This window comes from Coloeus monedula (assembly GCF_965178545.1).
Source record: "Coloeus monedula genome assembly, chromosome: 10".
Taxonomy (NCBI): Eukaryota; Metazoa; Chordata; class Aves; order Passeriformes; family Corvidae; genus Coloeus; species Coloeus monedula.
Genome location: NC_138790.1, coordinates 4,451,379 through 4,475,462, shown reverse-complemented (window position 1 = coordinate 4,475,462; position 24,084 = coordinate 4,451,379). Strand labels below are relative to the sequence as shown.

The 24,084-nt window shown below is 42.4% G+C and overlaps 1 protein-coding gene across 1 annotated transcript in view; it reads left to right on the top strand.

Moving 5' to 3' along the window:
• The window catches only part of ARHGEF4 (Rho guanine nucleotide exchange factor 4), a 98,313-nt gene that overhangs the window by 38,424 nt on the left and 35,805 nt on the right, over positions 1-24,084 (top strand). The window contains exon 2 of the mRNA XM_082288363.1: positions 16,111-16,250. Within this exon, the coding sequence (XP_082144489.1) occupies positions 16,111-16,250 (140 nt within the window). The remainder of the gene's footprint in view (positions 1-16,110; positions 16,251-24,084) is intronic.

The window sequence follows — 24,084 nt, the reverse complement described above, 5'->3', positions numbered from 1 at the left end:
TATTTTTGGGCACTGCAATAAGAGTTCTGTGGGACGAGTTGGAGAGGATCCAGAAGAAAGTAATGAGAGTAATCTGGGGCATGTGATCTACAGAAGAAGTTTGGATGATTTTAGGGGTGTGCAGTAGAGGAGAATGGAGGAAGACATGAATCTTGAAATTCCTGGGAAGGCTGTCATGAAGGTAACTATTTGATTCTTATTTATGTGTTGGGGATCGTGAGAGGGGAGAAGAGGTTGGGAAATCTGTGGCAAAGATGTCTCTGATTGGATGCTAGGAGATCCCCTGGAAAAAGATTATCTGGAGAGACTGCGAAGTCTCAGTCAGTAAAGGTCTCGAGGAGGAGATTTGGGAAACCTTTCTCAGAAACTATGACTTGCTGTAGATTCAGCTTCGGAGCAGATGAACTGGCAAGAAGATTTTGTGAGGGTCCTTTCCAGTCTTGCCTTGTGTAGACAAGATCAGAATGAACACTGGGCTGTCACCTATGCTTTGAGCTGCAATTCAAGTAATTGGCTTCACTGATCTTTTTATTTCATTACTGCACAGTAAATAACTTTGTTTCCGTTCCAATATTCCTTTACTCTGGCAAAAGTCGGATTAAATCCTTTCTGCACAGTTAGGAGCACACTTATGTTTCCAAGATATTTATTGCCTACTAATTTATGTATTTAAAAGTCTTCTATGTATTTGTATAGAATGAAGATGAGTTCACAGGCCTCCTCTTCACTTTCAGTGGCATGTTGTGTAGATGTTTGAGTTGTGGCTGTTGTAGGCTCAGTAGGGTACCCCGAAGGTCCCATAGGTAATTCCAACTATGTGAGTCATGTAGGGAGGAAGTATTAGATCAGGTTTGGTGTTCTAGGCATCTTAGTACCCCCATCTTGGAGAACTTATCTGTGGTGACTCTCAATTCTGTTCCAAAAATGAACAAAAAATACCACCAAAGAATAATTTAGATATGATGGCATTTAACTGTTTTACTGACATCATCAGTTGCTGCTTTGTGAGGCGCAGAATCCGGATGCCAGCTGTTATCAGGGAGTGTTTTCAGCAGCGACGTGCTGCTCAGTACTTAATGGTATGTGCAGTTTTTGGTGGGCTGTCTCACACTCTGTCTTCTGCAATACTGTGCTACATCTGTGTTTTCTTGCCTTTCTGACCCCATTCTTTTGCTAACACAGGTCAGCAACTACTAAAAATGGTATTGTATACCCACTGGGAATGAGAATTCCAGATTCTGCTGTGATGCCTCCGGGGCCATCTCTATGTCGTTGTTAGCTCTAAGTGGCTGCATTTGGCTTCACCCTTGGTCTTCTCAGAGCAGAGATAACTGGGGAGGGATTGAAGGAGACATAAATCAAATGCTGACCAAGAGAAAATCAAAGCAGTCTCTCAATATCTTTCTCATTAGAACCCAGCATAATTTGTTTGTGGGCCACGGGAATACAATTTACAAGTTGTTCTCTCAAGCCAAAATTTGCCTGTCACCCCTTGCTGGACAAATGCAATCCACTAGTTAGAGACTGAGGAGGCTTTTTCCACTAGTTGAATTGTTTCAATCTGTTTCTGAAACATATTCATGTGGTTTCATATGTTGTTTTTAAAGTCCAAATCCTCTCATATTGCTACAGTGGAGATTAATATCTATGAGGTTGAGTGGCAACAAGAGGGAATCTGCCCCTTCTACACAATACTAATTGTGGCTATGGGGCTGGGGACATGTTCCCTTCCTGGAATGAGGGTAGGAAAACAAGGAGAGTGTCTTGCTGGCATCACTTTGTGCAGGGCTCTCTGTTTGCTTCACTTGTCCTCCTATCCAGCTTGGTCTTGCTCAGCTTTTTCCACATCACACAGAAAAGCGAGATTATTTGAGTGTATCAGTAATAACAGCCTCACTCACTGATGTTGGAAGTATAAATCAATGACTGGGGGGGATGTTTTGCATCATGGGTCTTTTTTGGGCAATCTGTTCATGATATGAAGCAGCCTGCACCTTCTATCCCCTTTGCTACTGTTAGATAAAGCTGTTGTTGTTGCTTATGTTCTTCTGGAAGATGAGGTGGTGAGCCCATTGAGCAGGCTTCCTTCTCTTGCTGCTGACTCCTGGTGTGAGCTGACCTTTATGGTACCTTAGCAATAGTGTCTGCCCTGGACTCTCTTTGCAAACTGTATAATTTTGGGATTTGTTGTCTTTTTGACTGTGGAAGTATCTGGAATTTTAATGTGAGAATTTTTTTGCCTAAAACTCCTATTTCCAGGTAACCATTTCTGTGAGCATGATGAAGATACGGATTTTTGTGCCCAGCCAAATCCTGACAGGACACTGAATTAGGTGCAATTTTCTCCTTTTCCTGCAGTTGCTTTCCAGAGGGAGATCTAACTGGGATGATTCTAAGGAACAAAGTGGATGCTTAGTTGAGGAAGTAGCATCAATTGTGGTGAGATTGAGTTCACACTATTTCCATTCCCCAAAAGGGAGAGGAAAGTACTTGTCAAGTCCAGAAGCTGTCCTCACACTAACCAAACTCAGCTCTCCCTTGGGTTTGACAGATTTCAGTGGTTCTGGCAATAGCCAAGGCCACAGGAATCAAATGTGTTCTGTAGGCAGCGATGCTGCAGAGCTGTCACCAGGAGCACAGAGGCCTTCTCCTCACTGATTTCTTCATCAGCCCCAGTCTCTTTTACAAGTCCCAGACCCCACTGCTCAGAGGAGTAACATCTTCATAATGTGCTTCTCTGCCTCTCAAAAGGCTGGATTACACTGGAGTTGGCTGAAATGTGAAGCTGTAGATTTAGTGGTGGAGTCACTGTGATGATCCATGACCATAGTATCTGAGTGCCAACCATTCCAGCTGTCAGTGCCCAAGCTCCCTCCAAAGTGACAACTCAAACTTTGGTGATCCCAACTACTGCAGAACATATGGAGAAATGATGGTTACAAGTGAAAACTTCATGTGTTGTGCCTACAGTATTGAGGAGGGCCAATATCAAAGGGTGCTATTTTGTTGCTTTAGACTGGGAGTGCTAATTAGAATGGAGGTATTAATTATATTTTTCATCATCTCTCTGCTACTACCTTGTTTAATTGTGAATTCATGTGTTCTTTTTGTCCCTCCCATCTAGGATCAATCTGTTCCCCATAAAAAGGGATATGTGCATATGGAGAGCATTTTTCTCTCACCTCTGAGAGAGCCCTCTAGCTTTTATTAGACTGGAAATCTATGCTGCATCGAAACCAGGCAAGCGCCTGTTGTGCCTGTTCTGATTGTTTTGCTGTTGACATTTTTGAGATTATGCAAAGAAGGATCTGTGCAGTGTGGTGAAAAGAATGAGTTCAAACTTTTAAGGTTACTCTGAGGCTAGTAACGAAAACTCATACAGCTCAGGAAATGTGCCTTGGTATTGATTGGAGGCACTGCTGTGTACAGAGCAATTATTGCCAAGAATGACAATTTCCAGTTCAAACAAGCTCAGACGGTATTTACAGCAAAGGGATACTGGAGTCAAGGGGATTGTTTAACTTCTGATACACTTTGATGACATTTGCTACGTTTCCAGCAGGAAAGATAAGCAGACGCCAGGAACATAGTCTAGAAATGGCAGTTTCCTGCCCTCAGTGGAACTGCACCTGCTGAGTTCAGAAATGGACTTGAGGGGGAGAATGTCCCACTTTTGGTGCCTGTCCTTTGCATTTGTGTTTGAAAGGAAAGAAGGCAGACAGAAGTGTAATTAATCAAGGTTTGAGGAAACAGGATTGTGAGGAGATTTATATCTCTCATCGATATGTACAATGGCTCTGTCAGCTGCATGGTGGGCTCCTTGGAGGGGCTGCTCTCTAATGGGGTGGGATTTAGAGCTCTACAGTGCTGAGACAGCTGGGGTTGGGGAGGTTGTTACAGGGTGATACAGGTCCCTATTACCCATCTTTTGGTTTTGTTCAGAAGACAAAGAGGAGAAGAGATGGTCAATGCATTTTGTTGGTACAAGCAAAAAGCTAATTTGTAAAGATTCGTGAGTTTGCTTTGGGTTAGTTTGTGAATAGAAGGGTCATACCTGAATGGCTGAAGAGTGTCCTCTGCACTTGTCTGCTGTGGTCCTGTGCAGGACTGCAGTTGGTAGCAGTGCTGGCTCTCTCCAGCCACAGTAAGGGATGAGGTCTGTTAATCATTTTGTGCTCCCAGGCGATCACAAAGGGCTGCATTGCGGCATCACCCCCTAAGTCAGGCTGACAGAGTGCTGCAGTTCAGCCATACGCTCTGAATGCAGGATGCCAAACACCAAAGGGATGTGCGTGGAATATCTGGCATTGCTGCACCCAAATGGCCTTGTGGACTAAGAATGCATCCTAAATTTTTTCATGAATTTTACAGCATGCTAAGCTTCCATGGTCTCCAGTACATGCCGTCTGCCTCACTCACTGATTTTAATCACTAGAATAATTCTCTTTTAAAGCTTCTTTGGAATAAATCAACAACACTCACTGTTCTTATCTGTTTCTGAATACTGGGTTTTACAAAAACTGAGGAGCAGTAGATCAGTATCTCCCATAGCTGCTTTTGGGAAAAATCTGTGGCTGTTGAGGTGAGGCAGTGCAGCCCTGGCCTGGCATGCACAGCAGCACCGTGCAGGGTGAGCCTTGCCCTGCTGGTGTTGCCCTCCTGTCGGGCTGTCCAGGTCACTCTTTACACGCCCCTTACTTGTCAAGTAAAACAAATGTTTTTGGTGCTGAAAGCACTGGTCGTTGTCAAAGCAAAGATGGATGGTTTTCCAGGATGGATGGACATCATCTGGGAATTTGTTTTAGAGGTTAGGGTAGGGATTTTTCATATCAGAGGAAGAAATTTATATCTTTTGACAGTAGTCTCCTGAGGGCCTCTTTCCTTTATTGATACTTCAATGTTGTCCTTTGATGTAATAATCCTGCATTACATAGGCTGTCACTCAGAAATGATGAAGTCGGGCTTTTGGTGCAGGGGAATACCACCAAAGTTGAAAATAAAATAATTATTTGAATTTACAAGACAGAGACAGCTATACCTTAACTTAAAGGAAGTTGTTTCTGCCCAGAACTATTCATGATGAATATGAAAATTAGCCAGGAGCTTGGTCTCACAGAAATATAATCTAAACTGACAGATATTGTGTTCACACCTCATGAGGACCATGTCATCAGCCAGTTTAAAATGCACAGATGGCATACAAGAGCAGTGGCATTGTGGAATTCAGTGTCTTAAAATTTGGCTAAACACAGGAAAGATGACATTTGACATACCTGCCCTTGAGTGAAAGGATTATTGTGCTTGTTTCATAAATCCAAACAACTGATAAAGAACTGCAGGTTAGTTGACCAGGGCAGTGCATTAGAACACACAGAGACTTGCTCTGGAAGGGACTGTCCTTGTTTTAGCCTGGGTGTATTTTGCAAGCAAGTTCCAGCACTGGTGTCAGATTTGCAAGGATGATTTGCCTGCTGCAGCTGTATCTCTAGGAGAATGTCCCTTTTCTGGCTGGTGCCTTCAATACAGCTGCATTTGACTGTACTTAATTTTTACCATCTCCAGCTGGGGGTGGGTTCAACTTTTAAATTAGCTTCCAAAGCTTCCAAAATATTCTGTGTTGCACCCAATGATCTGTAAGTGGTAATGTGTCATTTGGAATTCACAGTTCAAAATGCACGCTTAGCATCTCAGGCTCATGATTTGCTGAAATGCTGATCTGACCAATTCTGCTGTTCTGATTTCCTTCTTGAAGCCCACAGTAAACATCCTAAGTGATGAATTTAACTATGAAAGGCACCCTGGCCAACGTGACCTTGACAGAATGTTTTTTTCCTTTTAAAGGGGCGATTAATAATGGCTTTGAATTGAATACTTAATGTATTTCAAGAGGAATAATATTTTCCTTGGAAGTGTTTTCTTGCTGGTGAGATTGCATCTGACACATCCAGCCACAATTCAGACCTGGAGCTGAATGTTGTGGAAAAATTCTGAAATGAGGTACCTTCTCACACCAGTTTCCTAGGAAACTTAATTTTATTGAAAGTAAAGCCTCCTTTTGTTCCTATGATATCTGAAAGTTTATTGAGATGCATCAATCAGTAGGTTCAGTATCTGGAGCCTAATTCTTTAAATCTGATTTGCTGTAATATATCATATCTGCATCCCCAGACTCCCAGGGAACAAATACTTCACAGCTGGCAGCTCTGTTCCTGCCCCACAGCAAGAACAGAATCAAATGAATAAGGCCGTACGGCCTGTCCTTGAGTTCTTCAATGTATTTCGTAAGAATATTGCTGTCCATGTACAGTTTGAAATTATTTTGGGGCAGGGTCTTTCTCTTTCGCATATATCACTAGCAGGGAAGTCTGGAGTCCCTGGGGAGGAGAGGTAGTGAGGGCTCACTGGTGTGAAGTGTACCCCCAGACAAGCATTGAGGGCAGGAGACTCATCCAGGTCATCTCTGGGCTCCAACCTTCTTTCCTTGGTTTGCAGACCTGGTCTTCAGCACAGGTACTGATTGTTAAAACCAGTCAGTCCTGGAGTCTGGCAGCAAAGTTTACTAACAGAAGTGTAAATATGTGATGTCTGAGTGGGTTCATATTTCCACCTTGTCTCTGCCCATGAGGTCCCTGAGCCGATGAGGTGCCCTGCCATTCTGCACCCATCTTCCAATGGCAATGCTCTTGTGTCTTTTTCTACTCAAATTTAAAAACTTGATTATATTGGCCATGTCCAGCATCTCTCCCGTAGCTTTCTCAGAGCTGATCTCCCAAATCTGTTCTGAATAACACCAAAAAATTTCTCTGACTAATTCAGTGTCTGACTTTGACTCCATTGTGTAGGATCGTGTGATGCAAGTGGTATGCTCCAAAAAGCCTGATCCCTTCACTGTTGTGGCAGTTGTAGTTAAATAATATTAATCCCTGATTTTCTGTTTTCCTCTCAGAAATATTTGGTAGCTTGATCTCAGGGATTTTCTTAGAACTCAGATTAACATATAAACTGGGACAGAGGGTTTTCCTACAGGTAAAGCAGTTTTAACAGTATTTTTAAGGAAGGTGTTGTATCCCCAGCATGAAACCAGAAGATGTGTTGTGTGTTACATGAAGACCGGTCATTCAAAATAATGTCAACAAAACAGTCTTGCTGCCCCTTGAGACTTATACTTGATAATGCACAAGAGCAATTGAAAGTCTTCTCATGGCATTCATTTTTAATTACTTCTGTGGTCCAAGGTCATAGATATAAGCTACTTGTCAGCCTGGATAGCTTCACTAAGATAAAGACTAGATTTATGGCATTTATGCAGAATTCTGGGAAAAAACAAAGGTCACATTTTTCAAATTGAAGTGTTCGAAGTTAGCCTCTTAAATCCGTCCTCAGACACTTGGATAAACAGCCTGCTTTTCACAAGTGCCAGCAGTGGCTCTTTGTGCTGACTGTGCTGGAAACAGCCTGTGCCCAGTGCATGTGTCACTCATCAGCCTATTTGGGCCTTGCAGGCCTCCTCTAGGCTCTGGTGTTAGTTTTGCCTTAACCAAAGCAGCCACGTTGTCAAGGTTTTAAATTATTATAAAAACAGTTCTTCATTTTCAATCATTCAAGTTATAATGGGGGCTATGCCATTATAAGAAAGACCTCTGTCTGGTTTTTATCCATGCAAAGTTGGCATGACCAAGTGGAACATTTTAGAGACTATTGTGATATGAATTGTTTTACATCCTAGTGTCAGTTCTTCATAAAAATGACCTTAACCATTCTTTACAGTATGTTTTTTCAGGCCCGTAGCTAAACCTTAGTGTGTAGTGGAATTTTCTTTTTTCTAGACTGTGACTTAAGACTGAAGAAAATTTTTTGCTTTCTGGCAACAAAATCTTTAGCAAAGACTTAGCTTCCAAGCTCTTGGCCTTTTGAGGGTGTGCTTGAATGTAGAGACAGAATAAAAATGCAGAATCTTTGGGAATGTAAGTCAACAAGAATTTTCTACAGTATATTTGCATTCTTTCCTTTGTCTAATAAAGTAACAGGTACAAGAAAGGAGGCTCTGTCAGAGCCCACGACAGCTTGGGTTCCTACCACTTTCCTGTGAGTGCTCTGAGGAGGTTGTTTTAGAGGGGAAGCAAATCATCGCTAAATCAATAGAATTAAAACAGCCAAGGGCAGTGTGAGATTTGGGACATAAGAGCACTTGCATGAAGAAATCACCAATGAAGTCTTTGAAAAGTAGCTGCAGAGTTAGGAGGAACAGCAATTCCTGAGAGAATGGGGGAACATTTTCTGTTGAAGGGCTGGTGATGACTAGAAATACTGGTTCTGTCTGAATTGTTTGAGGGTCTTTAGTTTGCATTCTGGAGGAGATAAAAAGGGATTAAAACACAGATTTTTGGGAATGCTTGAGTATGCACCAGGGCTTTGGTTCAGATGAACTCAGATTAAGTGAAGGCAGAGCAATAAGACTCAGCAGCAGATAGTGTGGCTCCTTTGTTTGCACGTTCCCACAGGCAAATTTCATCTATTTGTGCAAACAAAAGCTGAGAGAAGCCCAAAGGTGACTTCTAGGAATGATGCCACATGTATCCATGCACTGAAGTAGTGGCAAGTGTTGCGATCATATAGGGGACTCTGTGGGAATAATCTTCTAAATAAACAGTGTGGCTCTTTTTGACAGATTGCTGATCTTCCAACTTGTGGGATGTGCCTTTAAGGTTTTGAAAATCTGGAGCCGATGCTCTTCTAAAAATAAACAGATAAAAACAAATAAATTCCTGGAATCTTATTGACAAAATCTTTTCCAGTCCATTTTTGCCAGGCTTGTCAGCTGTACTAACACTCTTTGATGTTGCTTTTACCTCCTATGTTTGCTGAAGTAGGTGTTGCCCACTGTAAATAACTATTGTTCTGGTTTCCTGGCCCATTTGCTCGAATTTCCTCAGTTTTTGTTACACTTCTGGGTAAGAATGGGTGGATATGGATACAGGGACGTAGCATTTTCAATTTTGCAGGTGAGCTGATAGCTCATCCGAGGACACTGCTGATCTGAACTGACTCTGGTCACGCTCCACCAGACAGTGTCAGACGTGTTTTTTCCCAACTAGCAGCCTGGCAGTATTTTGGGATGCAGTGGTCTGATGAAGGGGCAGCTTTGGTGCTGGTGGTGGTTTTCACATCAAGGAAAAGCAGTTTGCTCTGGATTTGATTTTTACTTCAAGACATAGCAGGCACAGGACTAAGCAGCAGAGTGAAATGGACAGGTAAGAGTTCAGCACAAATTTGAAATGTCAGTGCATGCTACCTGCTAGAAACAAGAAAAGCAATCATTTTAGTCTTTCACAGAGGAAGCTTTCAAAAAATTGTTGTAGATTGTTTCACCTAGACACACACACACATCCAAACTCCTTTAAATAGCAGCCACTTCAACAAATAAAATTCCTTGTTGGATTAAATACAGTAAATGACATGCCAGGTATTCCAACTTGTACATCCTACCAAGGTTATGGTAAAGAATGTGCCTGGGTACTAGAAAAGATTTGTCTGCTAGCTTTGATTGCTGCCATTGACTTAATGCTTAGATTGTAATAGGGCTTAAAGGACTGAACTAGAATTGGCCCCTGTTGTGTTCAGTCTTGTCCAGACATAAAATAAATAGCATTTCCAGAGACGTTCCTCTGCAAAATGAGAGCAAACAGTCACTATGGATGAGTAATCAGACCTGAGCAAATAAACAACAAACACATGGAGGATCAGGATGTGCCTGCTTTTTTCCAAGTCAGTAGCTGTGATGGGAACATGGCCAGTGAATTAATAGTTTGTGTGCAGTACAACAGAGGGACTTTTCAACAAAGGATGAGGCTTTGGATGAAGAAAGTATATTTATGTGATTTTTCTATCTGTTTTTCCCATTATGCCCACTCTTCTTCAAAACTATTTAAATTGCTCCCCCTCTCCCAGTTGTACCATCACTCAGCAAACCAGGAAGGGGCTGGGGGCAGCTCTCTGCCCTGTGTGTGCCAGGACAAAGTGGGCCAAGCTGCAAGTGGGGACACGGGAGTCAGAGCTGCAGAGCCATTCATAATCCACGTCTCTCTTCCCCATAATTATCTCTGCTACCCGCGAGAGTTGAGAACTCCCTTAAGCCTCCCTGAAAGTCATTTAGATTCTAATTGGGATTTAAAAACTCTTGAAACCTGAGTGGGTGGCTCAGTGCATTATTGCTGATGAATGGTACCCTGGGTGATGTGCCCAGCAGACTCACAGCGGGCCTGTGCTTGGTTTTCCAGTGAAGAGCTGTCCTTTTTGTTTTCAAGCACAGATTTGCTCTTTACCTCAGCTAATTAGGAACTGGCTTCATTCACAAAAGAAATTCTGTTTGTGGCACTATACCAAAATGTTAATTAAATTTTGTTATGTTGAATCCCTTCCCTTCTAATATTTCTTTAAAATGGAGCTGACAAAGCTTGCTTTCTCCACTTAAATATTTTCTGTCTTTCCTTCCCAGTCTGATTTCTCCTTCAAAGATTGGCTTAACATGATTTCATTACCTACTCAGAAATGTCATCGTAAGGACCTTAGATCTCAAGAAGAACCACTTCCTGGTGATTCTCTTGTTTGTTTTGGTGGTTTGTTTTGGTTTTCTTCTCCTCATGAAGCTCATCCTAACTGGTCATTGTTCCCTTGTTGCTAATTCCCTGCCTGACTTCCCTCTTCCTGTTAAACTGGCCCACAACCATAAGCAGAATGGTGAGAGAGGGTCCATCAGCACAGTAAGAGCTGTAGAATTGCACTGCTGGGGCAGAAGTGGGATGACATCACTCTGATGGATTTTACTGTGGCAGCTGCATAGGGACCTCCGTGTACCAAGCGTCTGATAAATGAAGCACATAATTGAGAACAGGACTGATGGAGGCTGCAGCACTACTGTGGCAGCTATTTCGAAGGAGAGAAGGGTTTAGCAGTCCCAAGTGGGTGAAGAGGACGGGATCTTCTCACCTGGGCAATGTAGTCTGGGTGTGGTTCCCTACCCCGTGCATGCCATTCACTTGTTTATCATCTTAAATCTCTTGAAGTGCTTCCTTCAGCAGCTGCACTGCGCTTTCCTGTGGGCTGCACACAACCACAGCAATCTCTGCTCAGTGAGGCAGAGAGGATGATGTTGTTAGCTCTGAATTAATTCGCTCTGTGAGTGTAAATCAGGCTCCTACTGTTGTTTTGGTGAATTATTTTAAATGTAAATGCTACAGAAACAAATGAAATGGGTGGATGTGGAAAAAGAACACTTGAAAGAAAGAATTCAAATACAGAAAATTTTTTCCCTTTGTCAATATAATGTGCTTTTAATAAACTACGGATGTTCTTAGCTTTCCAAGCTGTCTGTAATCATCATGGATTCCTATCCCAGCCTTACCCCTAAAAGCTGTAGACTGCAAGTCAAATGAAAACAGATAACCAACATTTTTGGAAAATGCCTCTAGCCCCTTTTCCTTCAGTCCTGGGTCATTGTTCAGGCTTGTGACCCAGACACATGTCTGGAGCTCCTCGCCGCTGGGGAGCTGCTGGGGTTTATTCCAGCTGAGACATAAACCTCTGTGACTTTGAGAGAGCTCGTTAAGAGGCTGTGCTAAATTTGGGGCTGCAGTGTCCAGCTCCTCTGAGGAAACTATTCTAGAAATTTATTCTGTGAGAATAATTTTCCAATGAGAGGGTGGGATTATATTCCTTTAATTTTAATTTTTTTTTATGGTGGTAGGTGTATCGGATTTTTGGGGGGTTATTTTGGTTTGGGTTTTTGTTTGAGTTTTTTATTTGTTTGATTGTTTAGCAGCAACTTTTGTTCACTAATTCCTGGCACTTGAAATGTATGAGGCAGGTCCATCCTTTGAGAGAGGAGCAAAGCACAGACGTATGGAACTGCGTGACCTGTACTAGGTGACACTAGTCTGAACTGAACTCTGGACTACAGTTAACATTTGTTTTCTGAGACCTCCAGTAGATCATCTAATTCCAACTTCTTTTGTCTTCCCACCAGTTTGATGAACAACACAAAACCTTTTCTCTCTATTTTCCCATCTCTGTTGGTGGTGAAGATCGAGGCTGTCCCAGTGCAGCCCAGCTGGTTTGTTCTCCAGTGTCACCTAGGCTTGATTGTGAAAATCCTACCATACAGGCAGCTGCCTTCCAATTATCCCAACTTACCTCTAAGCAGGATGCAGTTGCAGGGCACTGGCAGGGTCCTAGTGAGTTGTACAGCATGGCTTAATCTCTCCCTGTGGGCACAGAGTGAGTGCTCTTCTCTGTGAAGCCACAGAGCTGGTAACAGCTGCAGGGGCTTTCTGGTGAGCTGGAGAGCTCTGGAACTGTGTACAGGTACTCCTTAGAATTGCCTGGCATCACCTTTCAGTAAGGTAGGGGCACAAGCAGAGCCCAGCCAGGACCCTTCCCACTACTGCCTGCTTATACCTGCATTCCAAACTCTGTAGGAAGGTGTAAGGAGGGTGAACCTGGAACATTTTGATCAAGCCTCACTCGATTTGCACAGAACCCTTCCCTTTTGTCCTTGAATGCAGCCTAAGTGCTGCCTGCTCAGGCACTTGGACATAGACCACCTGTGCCAGTCGCTGGCTTCAGTGCCACGTTTTGTATGAGTTTTGAAGCTTCATGTCCTCAAGATAATTCTTCATGGAGTCAGGTTCTTGACACTTTATCTGTATGGATGCATAAAAAAGAGTTTGTGTGGCATTCTTTTGTGAGCTGCTATTGCTAGAATTATCTATCTGCTTTTGTACTGGAATGACAAATCCCAAGCTTGGGCTAGGGCTGACAGCACTATGAAGCAGAGTTTTAGTTCTTGCACATACTGGCTGTAGTAGTAAATGTTGGTGACATCCCCTCCCTCGGTTCCTGTGTATGGGGTTTGTTGTCCTATTTAGTGAAATTTATCAGGACAGTGGTATAAAATACAAAGAAATCTGCTTGAGTTAATTGGTGCTTGGGCTTTACTTCTTGACAGAACATTGTTCCTTGGTGTGGCCTGACTGCCAGGGAAGGACAGGTCAGGTCAGTGTTTCAGAGCGGTGTGGAGAGGCCAGGCGTGGCTGTGCTGCTGGATTTCAGTGTTAGACAGAAATGAGCACTTGGAGGTGGCAGGAATGAAGCATCTGAATTAGCTACTGTGCAGTTTAATAGTGGCCTGTCCACCCAGTGCTGTGCTGTTGAGGAGGCTGATAGACTGTTTCAGCAATCTCTGCTAACTTGTCTTTTAAGATTTTTGTATAGTGCTTGCTTCTTTTCTACTTGACCTAGTTTATGCTTTGCATGTTAAGTCAGTTCCTACACTAAAAGCCTTCATTTTCCTCTGTCCTTGATGGTTTTCTAGTGCATTGGGTCACCATTCCAGACTACTATTTTATTTATTTGTGGTCATGTCTTTCAGCTAACCTGCTTCAGAGCAAATTCTTATTTTTCGTTAATTTAATTCTTCCCTGCAGCATTAGTTTGGGAAAATGTGTAATGGCTATCTTGGGCCATTCTTCCTCAAGGATTGAGAACTTTCTTGTGCTTATGAAGTGTAGTTTTGGTGCAATATGTCGATCAGGACTTTTTTTACGAGAAAAACTAATCCCAAATGCAGTAGGAGGTCTTGAGACAGCAGAGAATTGATGAGCTTGGTAAGATCAGAGAGGAAAAACAGATCTCTAGTAAAAGCAAGCACGGCTTTCAAGGCACTTAGCAGAGGTATAGAGCATTTTAAGTAACACAGATAAATACCTCCCTGGAGCTTTTGATTTTCATCTAAACACAGATCAAAGAACAAATAGGAAAGTGTGGGGACAAAAAACAAAAGCTTTAAAGATGTCAATGAACATTTTTCAAGCTGAAGGTTACTTTTAGCAGTGAAAATAGCAGAAGATGCATAAGGGAAAAGCAATGAAGCCATGTGTAAAATAAGGGAAAAGAATGAGATCAGAGGGCAGCAAAGAGTTTTGAAATAAGTGACTGCTGACTTGCTTCTTATAAATGATTTATTTTTATTTGTTCTTGAAAAACATTTCTAATTTGTTTCTGTGCTGCACTAACACACTGGAAGTTGTTCGTTACTATCAGACCATGGTTTTTCAGACAGTGTATGAGCAAAAAGTGATACCTTTAATACCCTTAAATTTAGTTTTAGAAGTTCCAACCATGGTAACTCTGCAGGAAATTATAATATCAGTGTTATTCGAGGTGGTTTTGAGTTTTATATTAATGGACTAGGTCTTAGCCCCAGAATTGCTTTATATGCAATCTATACTACTGGCACATGTTCAGTACAGAACTTCTGTATAATGAACGATGTGATGTGTCAGGGCAAAGCTAGGGGAATGCTTGATTTTTTTGTGAAATGTCACTTAAAGTTGAATGGTTGGGTAGTTCCGTACTTGCACAGAAAATTCTGCTTTAATCATAAGCTCATATGCACCTGTGTCCTGAATTGCCATCAATACCAAGTGGAGTTCAGCTTCAGACAATCTTTGCTGTGTTGTGCCTATTTATCGAATTCAAAGCATAAACAAGCAAGTATTTAGTTTAAAAATAGCTCATACTTGTCATTTTGATGTCAGGTTACCGCATTGAACTGATAGCTGCTACACTGAATTTACCCTCACTGTTAATAGAAGTGATCAGGTGGTGCAGCCTTAACAAACCATCCTGTGTACTGAAAGTGTTGATGGACATGTTTGCAGGTCTGGCTGTAACCTCTGCCAGAACTTTATTCAGTGCTAATGTGGTGCAGCTTTGGTTTCAGGTAATAGTAAGCTAATGAAATGTTAGGGACTTTTCTTGACCCCTTGGCACAGTTAGGTGCATAAGATGCACTTGCATTATGAAGGGAAATGAGGACTCAAGACCAGGTTCGTGAGTTGCTTCCTATTAAAGCTCTACAAGGTCAAGCTCAAAAGGTTTTTTTCACCTGTTCTGCAAAAATTTGGAGTGTAGCATCATGTAACTTGCACAGCCAAGCTTGTTGCCAGGAGTGCTGATAGTAATGTCTGTGTTTTCTCTTCATTCAGTTCTACTCCTGTTTCCATGTCAAGTCCATTGAACTAAAATTACCAGTTACATCAGCTGTTCTCTGCATCAGCTTTGTGTAGGTACTTGCTTCATGCATTGAAATCTTCATAAAGCCCACTGCTTTGTCATGGAAACTGTTGCCCTAGCAGTTGCTAATCCACATGCATATGTCAGCAAGTGTTTTCTTTAATCACTGCCATTTTTCACAGATTTGAGAACAGAAAGTTAATGTTCAGTAACCAGTCCAGGGATGGGATGAGCGACAATACATGCCACTGAAGGGTCTTTGCTAATACCTCAAAGAGACTTTAGGAAAACAGTCCTGCCCATGAAACAGATGAAGTGACACTTTCTTCTGTGCAAGGAGTATAAATGCCACATTGATATTTCTTCTCAGGCTTATATCTTGAGACTTCAGTGTTTGTTCTAGCTGCAGACTGTGAACCCTCCATTATCTGTAGCTTGTTTGGGGCTGTGCTGAGCAGAATGGCCTTCCTGTGGTAATGATGGATAATTCTGGAGCAAACACCCTTTTAGGCAACAAATAGGGTTTGCAATAAGTGTGTGCACAAAGAGGAAGGTGAATGTTTTTCCCAAAGGCTGAGACTTCCTTTGGCCTGATAGGATTTGTAAATCATAATCCTCCAGGTATGAAGTGGCGGACATGAGCTGCTTGTTACCTAGTCCAGCTTCCTGTCAACACAGCAAGGTCCTAATAAAATCACATTTGTGCCGTCATTGCCCTATGTCTTTTTTCAGACCTTGTTTTCTTATTCTTGCTTGATCTTTTCTTTGTAACGTGCAGCAGTTGTTGAATTGTTTTAAATCATGTTTTCCAGTCTAGAAAAGGACACAAACATTTAGGGGTTATTTTCAGAGAAAAATTCCCTGAAAACAGGCAAGCATGAGGCTGGAATTCTGACCCAAAATTGCCTATGTGGTTTCCTTGTCTTTTTCTCCTTTATGCTGTGTTATGGAGCCCCTTGCCCCAGTGAGCTCCTGTCCTGGTGCAGTGCTGCAGGGGCTCCTGTGGGCTGTACCAATGTGTTCATTTTGTTGTTGCAGTGATTGCTGATGGAGCACTGGACAAGGCAGCCCTGACAGACGATGTGGGAAGCGAGGAGGATCTGTACGAGGACTTCCGGAGCTCCAACCATCGCTACGGCCACCCCGGGGGAGGCGGGGAGCAGCTGGCCATCAACGAGGTATGTGCTGCTCTGTGTCTCTCACAGCACAGGGATGGATGCTGGTAGTTCCTGTAACCACAGCCAAACTGATCATGGCACAGTGGATGGGGCTTCAAACATCATTTACTGTGGACACCATTTACAGCTGGGTGACAGCAGGGGCTGGGCCTTCCATCAGGGTGCTGTCCCTAAGGCAATGCAGAGCCACAGGTCCTGAGCAGGTGACTCTCCTCTTGGGTGTTTTTGGTTGAGAAGTTTAAAAACGTTAATGAGCAGCCTGGCCAGGCTGTTCAGACTTGGAGTGTGCTGTACCGAAGGCATAACAGAAATGTTGAAAAAATCTCCAGTCTACCTATTTCTTTATTCATAGGTAAGAAGGGTGCAAAGTTTAATACAGGCTTGGTCTTCACTGTTTCTTCCTGTTCCCCAGTAAACTCACTCTAGGGATGTGAAAGACCTGCATTTTCAGTCACTGTTTTTAGCTATTTTCTTTTATAGTACTGACCCTGATTAAGTTGACATCAGCAGTTTAAAAAGGTACTACTTGGTTTAAGTGATGCAATGAGCAACATGCTAACAGATCTAAGATGGTTTTCCTGTAAAAGTACTATTTTTTTCCTGTGCATTAGAACTGGCATCCTGCTACACACAAAATGCTTTTTCTGTGAGGTGAACTTGCATTGAAAGAGTGGAACATGTTCACCACATGAGTGATCTCCTGAACTCCTACACCTTCTTTCTCTCTTTCCTATACTGTCTTACCTGTACATGACCTTCACAAGATGAGAAGGCAGGGATAAAGGAAGTATTATATATTCCTGTGGCAAAGCTATAATTGAAGCTACATGGCTCTCAGTGTGTGTTTGATACACCCAGTCATGGTGCTTCTGGGGTCTGAAAAAGCTCCAAAAAACTGCACAGTGATGATAACAGCTTTTCTTCAAAAGCAACAAAAGCAAATGCTCTTCCAGCAGTCCTCCTGCTCCCACTGCTCAGAATCCCTACTTACAGCCCTGGGTGCCTGGGGTAAGGAAGGGAGTGGCTTTATTTTCTTCCCCTATCGCTTACATTCAGGGGTTATCAAACCATGGTCAGAGCTTTTTAATTTAAACTCATCTGTCTTGGGCTGTTGTCACTGGCAAGAAAACATGAGCAGAACACCAGAAAATCTCGTGTTCTTCCACATTTACCTGGTGTGTTTATGAGAGTCCCAAAGCTTGCACTGAGTCTGTCAGAGGAGGATTCTGCTTCCCTCTGACTCAGGTGCTTGCCTTGGTAAGTCTTCTTACTCGGACTCATCAAATAGAATATCCTCTGTATCTTTTTCTTTTTCTTTTTCTTTTTCTTTTTCTTTTTCTTTTTCTTTTTCTTTTTCTTTTTCTTTTTCTTTTTCTTTTTCTTTTTCTTTTTCTTTTTCTTTTTCTTTTTCTTTTTCTTTTTCTTTTTCTTTTTCTTTTTCTTTTTCTTTTTCTTTTTCTTTTTCTTTTTCTTTTTCTTTTTCTTTTTCTTTTTCTTTTTCTTTTTCTTTTTCTTTTTCTTTTTCTTCTTTTCTTTTTCTTTTTCTTTTTCTTTTTCTTTTTCTTCTTTTCTTTTTCTTAAGAAAAGGTTAAATATTTTACTTTTTTAAAGGAAATCTTTACAAGTCTTTAAAATCAGGAAAAAAATAAACTTATAAGCAGGTCTCACCATCATGCATGTGGTGGTTTTCTCTTTCTTTATTCATTATTATTGAGAACAATTGCTTTTCTTTCATTTCTTAAAAGTTCATTTTATTAGAGTAAAATTCCATCACTTGTAATCAAGAAAGTAAATGGATGTGTCCAAAGCAGGTGTAATTTGTAAAATCCATGAAGTGTATGTGGAGTTTTGTTGGCCAGTTGAATTGAAAGAAAAAAGATTATTTTTGGCTTGTTCCCTAGAATCTTGCCTGTTCAGGAGCCAACAAAACTGTAAGAACAAACAGTACATTATTTACTTTGTCGACTGGTTCCTACGGGTAATTAATCCATCACTTGGTTCCAGTGAGCCTTAGCAAAGCACTGCCTACACAATCGCTTCCCAGAACAGGAGATTACAGAAAGTATAAAATCTCTGCAGTGAAATACTGAATCTGTGAGATGGGAATTCTACAACAACAGCTATCTTAAGTGTTGGAATTGAAATATCCCAAATAGCTGGTAGTTGGACAGGCTTATCCTCATCTTCCCTGCTGGACCAAAAGCTGGCTATTGATTAGTCTTGAGTATTTTCCATAGTGCTAGGAGTGATGTAGGGTGAAGATTTCAGTGTTGACTCATTCAGTCACATTTTGTGAGTAGTCTCAGCTTTGTTTTATTGTATTCCAAGTTGCATTTTATTGGTTGTGGATAAGGAAACTATGGTAACCACATTATTCTTAGCCTTCTTGGAAGAAACAGCTTTCAAATAAATAGAGAAGGCTGAAATACATTTTTAAGGCAGTTGGCAGACCAAGTGTTGCATTAAAGAACAAAACACTCAGCCACTGAGTTTTAGTTCATTTTGGATCAAGAGAAAATGATTATGAAATAAAAAAAGAAACCTTTCATAAAACTAGAATAATTTATTGGCAAGAACACTGGAGGGATAAAAGAAAGCTGGGAAGGTTGTATAGAGCCCACCTAAGAAGACCAGCATGAGAGTGTGTAAGAGCCAAGAAAAATCAATCAAAAAGTAATAATAAGGGTTTGGGATGAGAAAAGAGGTTGGGGAAGTAATTTTCTTGGGGCATCTGTTTGACATTCTTTCAAATGCTTTCTTGATGCTCAGGAAAAGATAATTTGTGTTTAGATTGTACTCAGTAGAGTTTGTGTTTGCTCCAGATAGAGACCCTATCCTTGTATTTTATTGCTTCCAGGGTTATCACTGGGTGAAAATGCAGTAAGAGAAAAATCTGTACTGCGAATACATTGTGATTCTGTCCTTCCAGTTCTCCATAAATGTTATGTATAGGACACTATACATACATACAGCTTCAAGCTTCATTAAATGTGTTATATGTAATCTGAATTTGAGAACGTGAGGGGTTAGGCATATAAAAAGCCTGTGTGCCTGGCCCTGTAGTGATGGTGATGACCAGATGTCTAGTTTTCCCCTATAAGTAATTGGCCCAGGTGAAGAAGCTTAGACCAAGCTTTGCTTGGTAATACCTGCTGTGTCCTGAGGGTTTGTTGTGTCCTGCTCTGAGAAGGGCCCGTACGGCTCCGTGCTTTGCAAGAAATGCTATTGCAATTCAGCATGTCCCTGGCAGCCCTCCGTGAGCAGCACTGCGCCCATCTTGTGAAAGCAAAGCACTAAGTGTTCGGAAAATAACAGCAAGACTCCCACTTTTTTCCTTATCTCTTGTGGCTCTATGGCTGATAAGTTTGGAATTTGGTATGTGAAGTCTCGTTCCTGAGGAAATGCACAATTCACTGGCTTCAGCAGGCCAGGGTTTTATCTAAGACATGTAACCACTGTTGCCTTGTGTTTTAAAGTGGCAATATCGCAGTGTCTTACAGATGTTTGAGCTAACCCGTGGTTGCTGACAAGATGCAATTAAGCTAATTGGTTCCAACATATATGTTTCTGATTTAACAAAGTAATTATCCAGAAAAATGTTCGAAGTGGCACAAACAATACATCTGCCACGTACCCAGGGCAACAGACACTGTAGCAGTACTCTCTCCATATTACTGAGTCTCTGAAACATTACTGTTGTGCTAAGCTCTTTGATCCTATGCTGGGCTCACCCAGTGCTCCTCCCAGAGCAGTCAATTTTAAACAAGACAGACTTATGAACTGTTGGGGGTTTTAAAAAAAACCACTAAACAAAAAAACCAAACACAACAGCAAAACCAAATCAAACCTCAAAACTCATAAAATGTTAATACAGATGAAATCAGAACAACTGATTTTAATTTTGTTAAACATGAATAATATCCTTCATAGCCTTTTTCACTTCATTTATCTTCATTCTAATTAACAGAAATCTCTTGTGTACTATATGAGGGCAAATTTCAAAAGACAGAAACATTTTAAAATAGTGCCACAAGATATTGTCATTCCTTTTCTTTAAAAGAGTACAGAATAGATTGCAAAAGCTGTGGTCACAATGGATTTCCAGACTGAAAACAGAATTAGAATTATTGATCATATGGAAGTGATATATAACATTCTTATGTAAACTGGGAGATTTATTATCACTTTTGTATCTTAACATGAGTGTATTGCTCTCCCATCTGAAGCTAAAGCAAACAGAAACCAGTTAACAGACACCTGCCAGCATCCATTGGGGTTTTCTTTTCCTTCCGGAGGGCTTAATTCCTGCTTTTGTGTCCCATGTATTCCTGCAGCCAAGGCTGACAGCTGTGGTCCAGAAGCAGCAGATATGATTTATTTGCAGAATACGGTACAAAGCTCAGTGCTGTCAAGGACAAGAAATAATGTTCCCCTGTGGACATAAATCTTTACTGGATCCTAGTTTTCGGTCCCAAGTGCTTGCGTAACTTTTTGTAGGGCTTAAATGTGAGTGTTCAGAGTATGGAGTCAGAATTGTAACTTCGTTTACTGCCTGATGGGTTTCATTTTTAGAGTTTTGTGGTCTGCAGACTTTTAAGGTTGTTTCAGAGGCCTTTTTGCAATGGATTTAAAGCAAATCAGTATATTGAAATACTCTACGGCAATTATGTCTCATCAAACATCGGGATCAGTAGCTAAGTGGTCCCAGGGGTTTCCAGAGCCATATTTCTGCTTTCTACCATGGCCAGCTGGGGCTGCTCTGAGCCACTTTCTCACATCCTCCTTAGCACTGGGACTTGGGCATCCCCTGAGCAAGGGATCCTCCCTCAGCAGGCTGAAGATGCAGAGAGCGTGATGGAAGCCAGTGTAGCTCACTCAGCACTGAAGAAAGGCGATCTTGTGAGTGGATGTTGGGATTTTTTGGAAAGCTGGGAGAAATGGGATATGCTTTCACACTTGCAGTCATGCAGTGAGTCCTTTTACATCCAAATGCTCGTTCCTAACTGTGGGAGGTGAGGGCAGGTAGCTCCCTTACCATGGATGCTATGGTCTGTAGCATACACTCCACCAGGAGTTCAATCCACATAGAAGCATTTCTATAAAATATATTTTCTTTTGCTGGACCATGCGTTCTCTAAACACCCCAATTAATCTGATACTCATTAGGAACAAATAAAAAACCTCCAGGCTTAGCTTAGTTTTTGGGATAAGAATAATACATGGGGGCTGTCACAATTCTAACTCCCAACCCAACAGGCCAAGGTGTGACAGTGCTGTAGGTGTGTAAGGGGATGAGTGGGTTATGGGCTCAGTCTCCCAGGGAATCTAACTCCTCCTTCCAGCAGCCAAGCTGGAGCAGCAGAACAGGAGAGGTAGCCTCTGGCTTTCAGCTCTTTGTGGGCACGGGTGTGGCCCCACATGCACACAGACATGTTTGAAGAGGGGCAGGTACTGCCCAAACTTTCATCCCTGGCTGTAAAACAGACCGAAATACGTCACTCAAAGGAGATAACTGGAGACAGCATGATGGCTTTGGAGTCCTTACATCAGCCCTGCCAGCTGTTATATTGTAAAGACTAACAGCTTCTGTTAACACTTGTTAATGATATCTAGTGAGTATTAGGGGACTCAATAAAATGTCTGTTGTTTGTCGGCATTAAATGTGTTCCCAGTTACTGGGGTGTGCAGAGGGGCTTGGCTCCACAAATAGTACTCCCTTTGGAGAAAAAATGATCTAAGAATGTTTTAACTCCTGAAATTACTTGTGCCAAATCACCTCAAAGACTGTCTCTATTTTATCCAGTGAGTCCATGGGTTCCCAGAACTGTCTGATGCTCCCCACCAGTTAAAGAAAACATGATGTGTTTACAAGAGGTCTCTTTGTCGTGAAGATAAACACTTTGGCATCCCATTAAAAGAGCTCCTTTAACCTGTAGCAGTGGCATTGTGCCCTATAAGGGCTATGTTGCAGAAGGTCTTGGTTTCCTGCTTGCCACTTTTAGCATGAGGGCCATTTACCACAGCACCACTGAGATCTTCAAGTCCTTGCACGGGGCAAGGCAGACACTAACCCTTCAAGGTTGTCGTGGTCCTACCTGCTGAAGGCTCTGACATGCCCCTAATCAGGGTCTGTGCAATGAAGCCAAGGAAATGTGCAGGTGAAGGGGAGTGATTTCACCATCCATGTGTAAAGTAAAGGACACCTTTCAAACCTGCCCTGTCTCTGATACAAAGAAGGAACTTATCGTGTCCTCAGGAGCTCCTTGTTTGGCTTTCAGGGATCCTTGGTTTGGTACCTAACTCTCCACTGCTGCTTTATGGGAGGAGGAACATTAGAAGCACTGCGATTATTTGCACCCCTACAAAGATTTTAATTCAGAAGTGTATTAAACTGCTGTCACCACTGCTTGAAATGGGAGCCTGATGGTGTGCAAAGACAAGTCTGTTTTGCAGAATCTTGCAGTTACAATTTGCTCTGCCAATGTCTTTATTTTAAAAATAGGTTTGGGGATATCCATGCCCCAGTTACCAGTTCAAGAAACACCTGGGATGGATAACAGCACAATAACCAAATGGATATTGGAGGACAAAGATTTACTGAGAGAAGGGGATAAAGAAGGAATGTGAGAGAGCAGGAATGCTGGGTAGTGTAGAGGTTATTGCAGAGGTTATTCCAGGCTCAAGTGTTTGCACAGGGACAGGGAAGTGAGTATCTCTCATTTTATACCATACTTGTGTCTCAGGTTCCTCTCAGCATGCTTTTGATATCAGAACATTTCTTGGATTTGTTCTCCTCTCCAAACCCTGATTTGGAGCAGCTTTTCTCTGCAAAGAATTTTCCTAATTCTTCAAAGACAAGTGATCCCAATGGTGGAAGAATAAAATCCCTCCTGACTCTTGATTGTTCAAAGGGCACTGTGAATCCCTCAGGAGATCTTCCCCTTCCCGTCCTGTGACCGAGGCCCCTTTTCCTATATACTTGGTAAGCTGGGGGCTGAGTTAGCAAAAAGTTTGGCCATGGTTTAATGGAGTGAAGGCACTGGCACATTTCTTGCAGTTTTACCTTGCCGAGCTGATGCAAGCAGAAAGATCAACAAGAGTAACCAAGCTGCTCAAGTGCCAGCCCCGCTCCTCCTGAGGCTCGTGGGAGGGCTCCCCCTCCCTCTGGGGCACTGGGGACCAGCCCTTGCTGGGTGCTCTGGGCATGCCCTGCGAGAGCCCCTGTTCAGTCGGGTCCCTCGCAGCCTCTCCTTGCAGTGAAGTGAGGAAATGTTCCTCGCGTTGGCCCCGTTCCTCGCACCGGGAACACGCGCTCTCCGCGGGCAGTGAGCAGAGCAGCCTTTATCCCCAGCCTTTATCCCCAGCCTTTATCCCCAGCCGTGGGGCAGCCCCTCACACCGCCTGTGCCAGGGCTTGTCAGGCTGCCACCGGCGCCTCAGGGGACTGCAGCAGAGCTGTGCTGCTGTGCAGCGGCCGAACATCGAGTTCAGCTTCTTCCTTGAGGTTTTGGATTACGGGGAACGGTGACCTAGAAAGGTGGTGTGGGGGTTATTTTTTTCAGTCCTACTTCCAGCTGATGTTATCTATGATCTTTAGAGAAGATCCTGTTTCTGGCTGTTCCACTGACTCGCTGCTGGCAACTCTTCATGTCAACAGGTTTTATGAAATGAAAGCAGGGTGTGTGAGCTATCCAATACAGACTGAATGTCCTGTTTTATTCACATTCCTCTGCCCTAACAGATGCTTTTCTAGTAAAGCAGAGGGGCACCTGGTTCATTTAACTGCTGGGGCTTGAGAGCCCATCCTCACCTTCCTGATAGTCTTGACAACCACT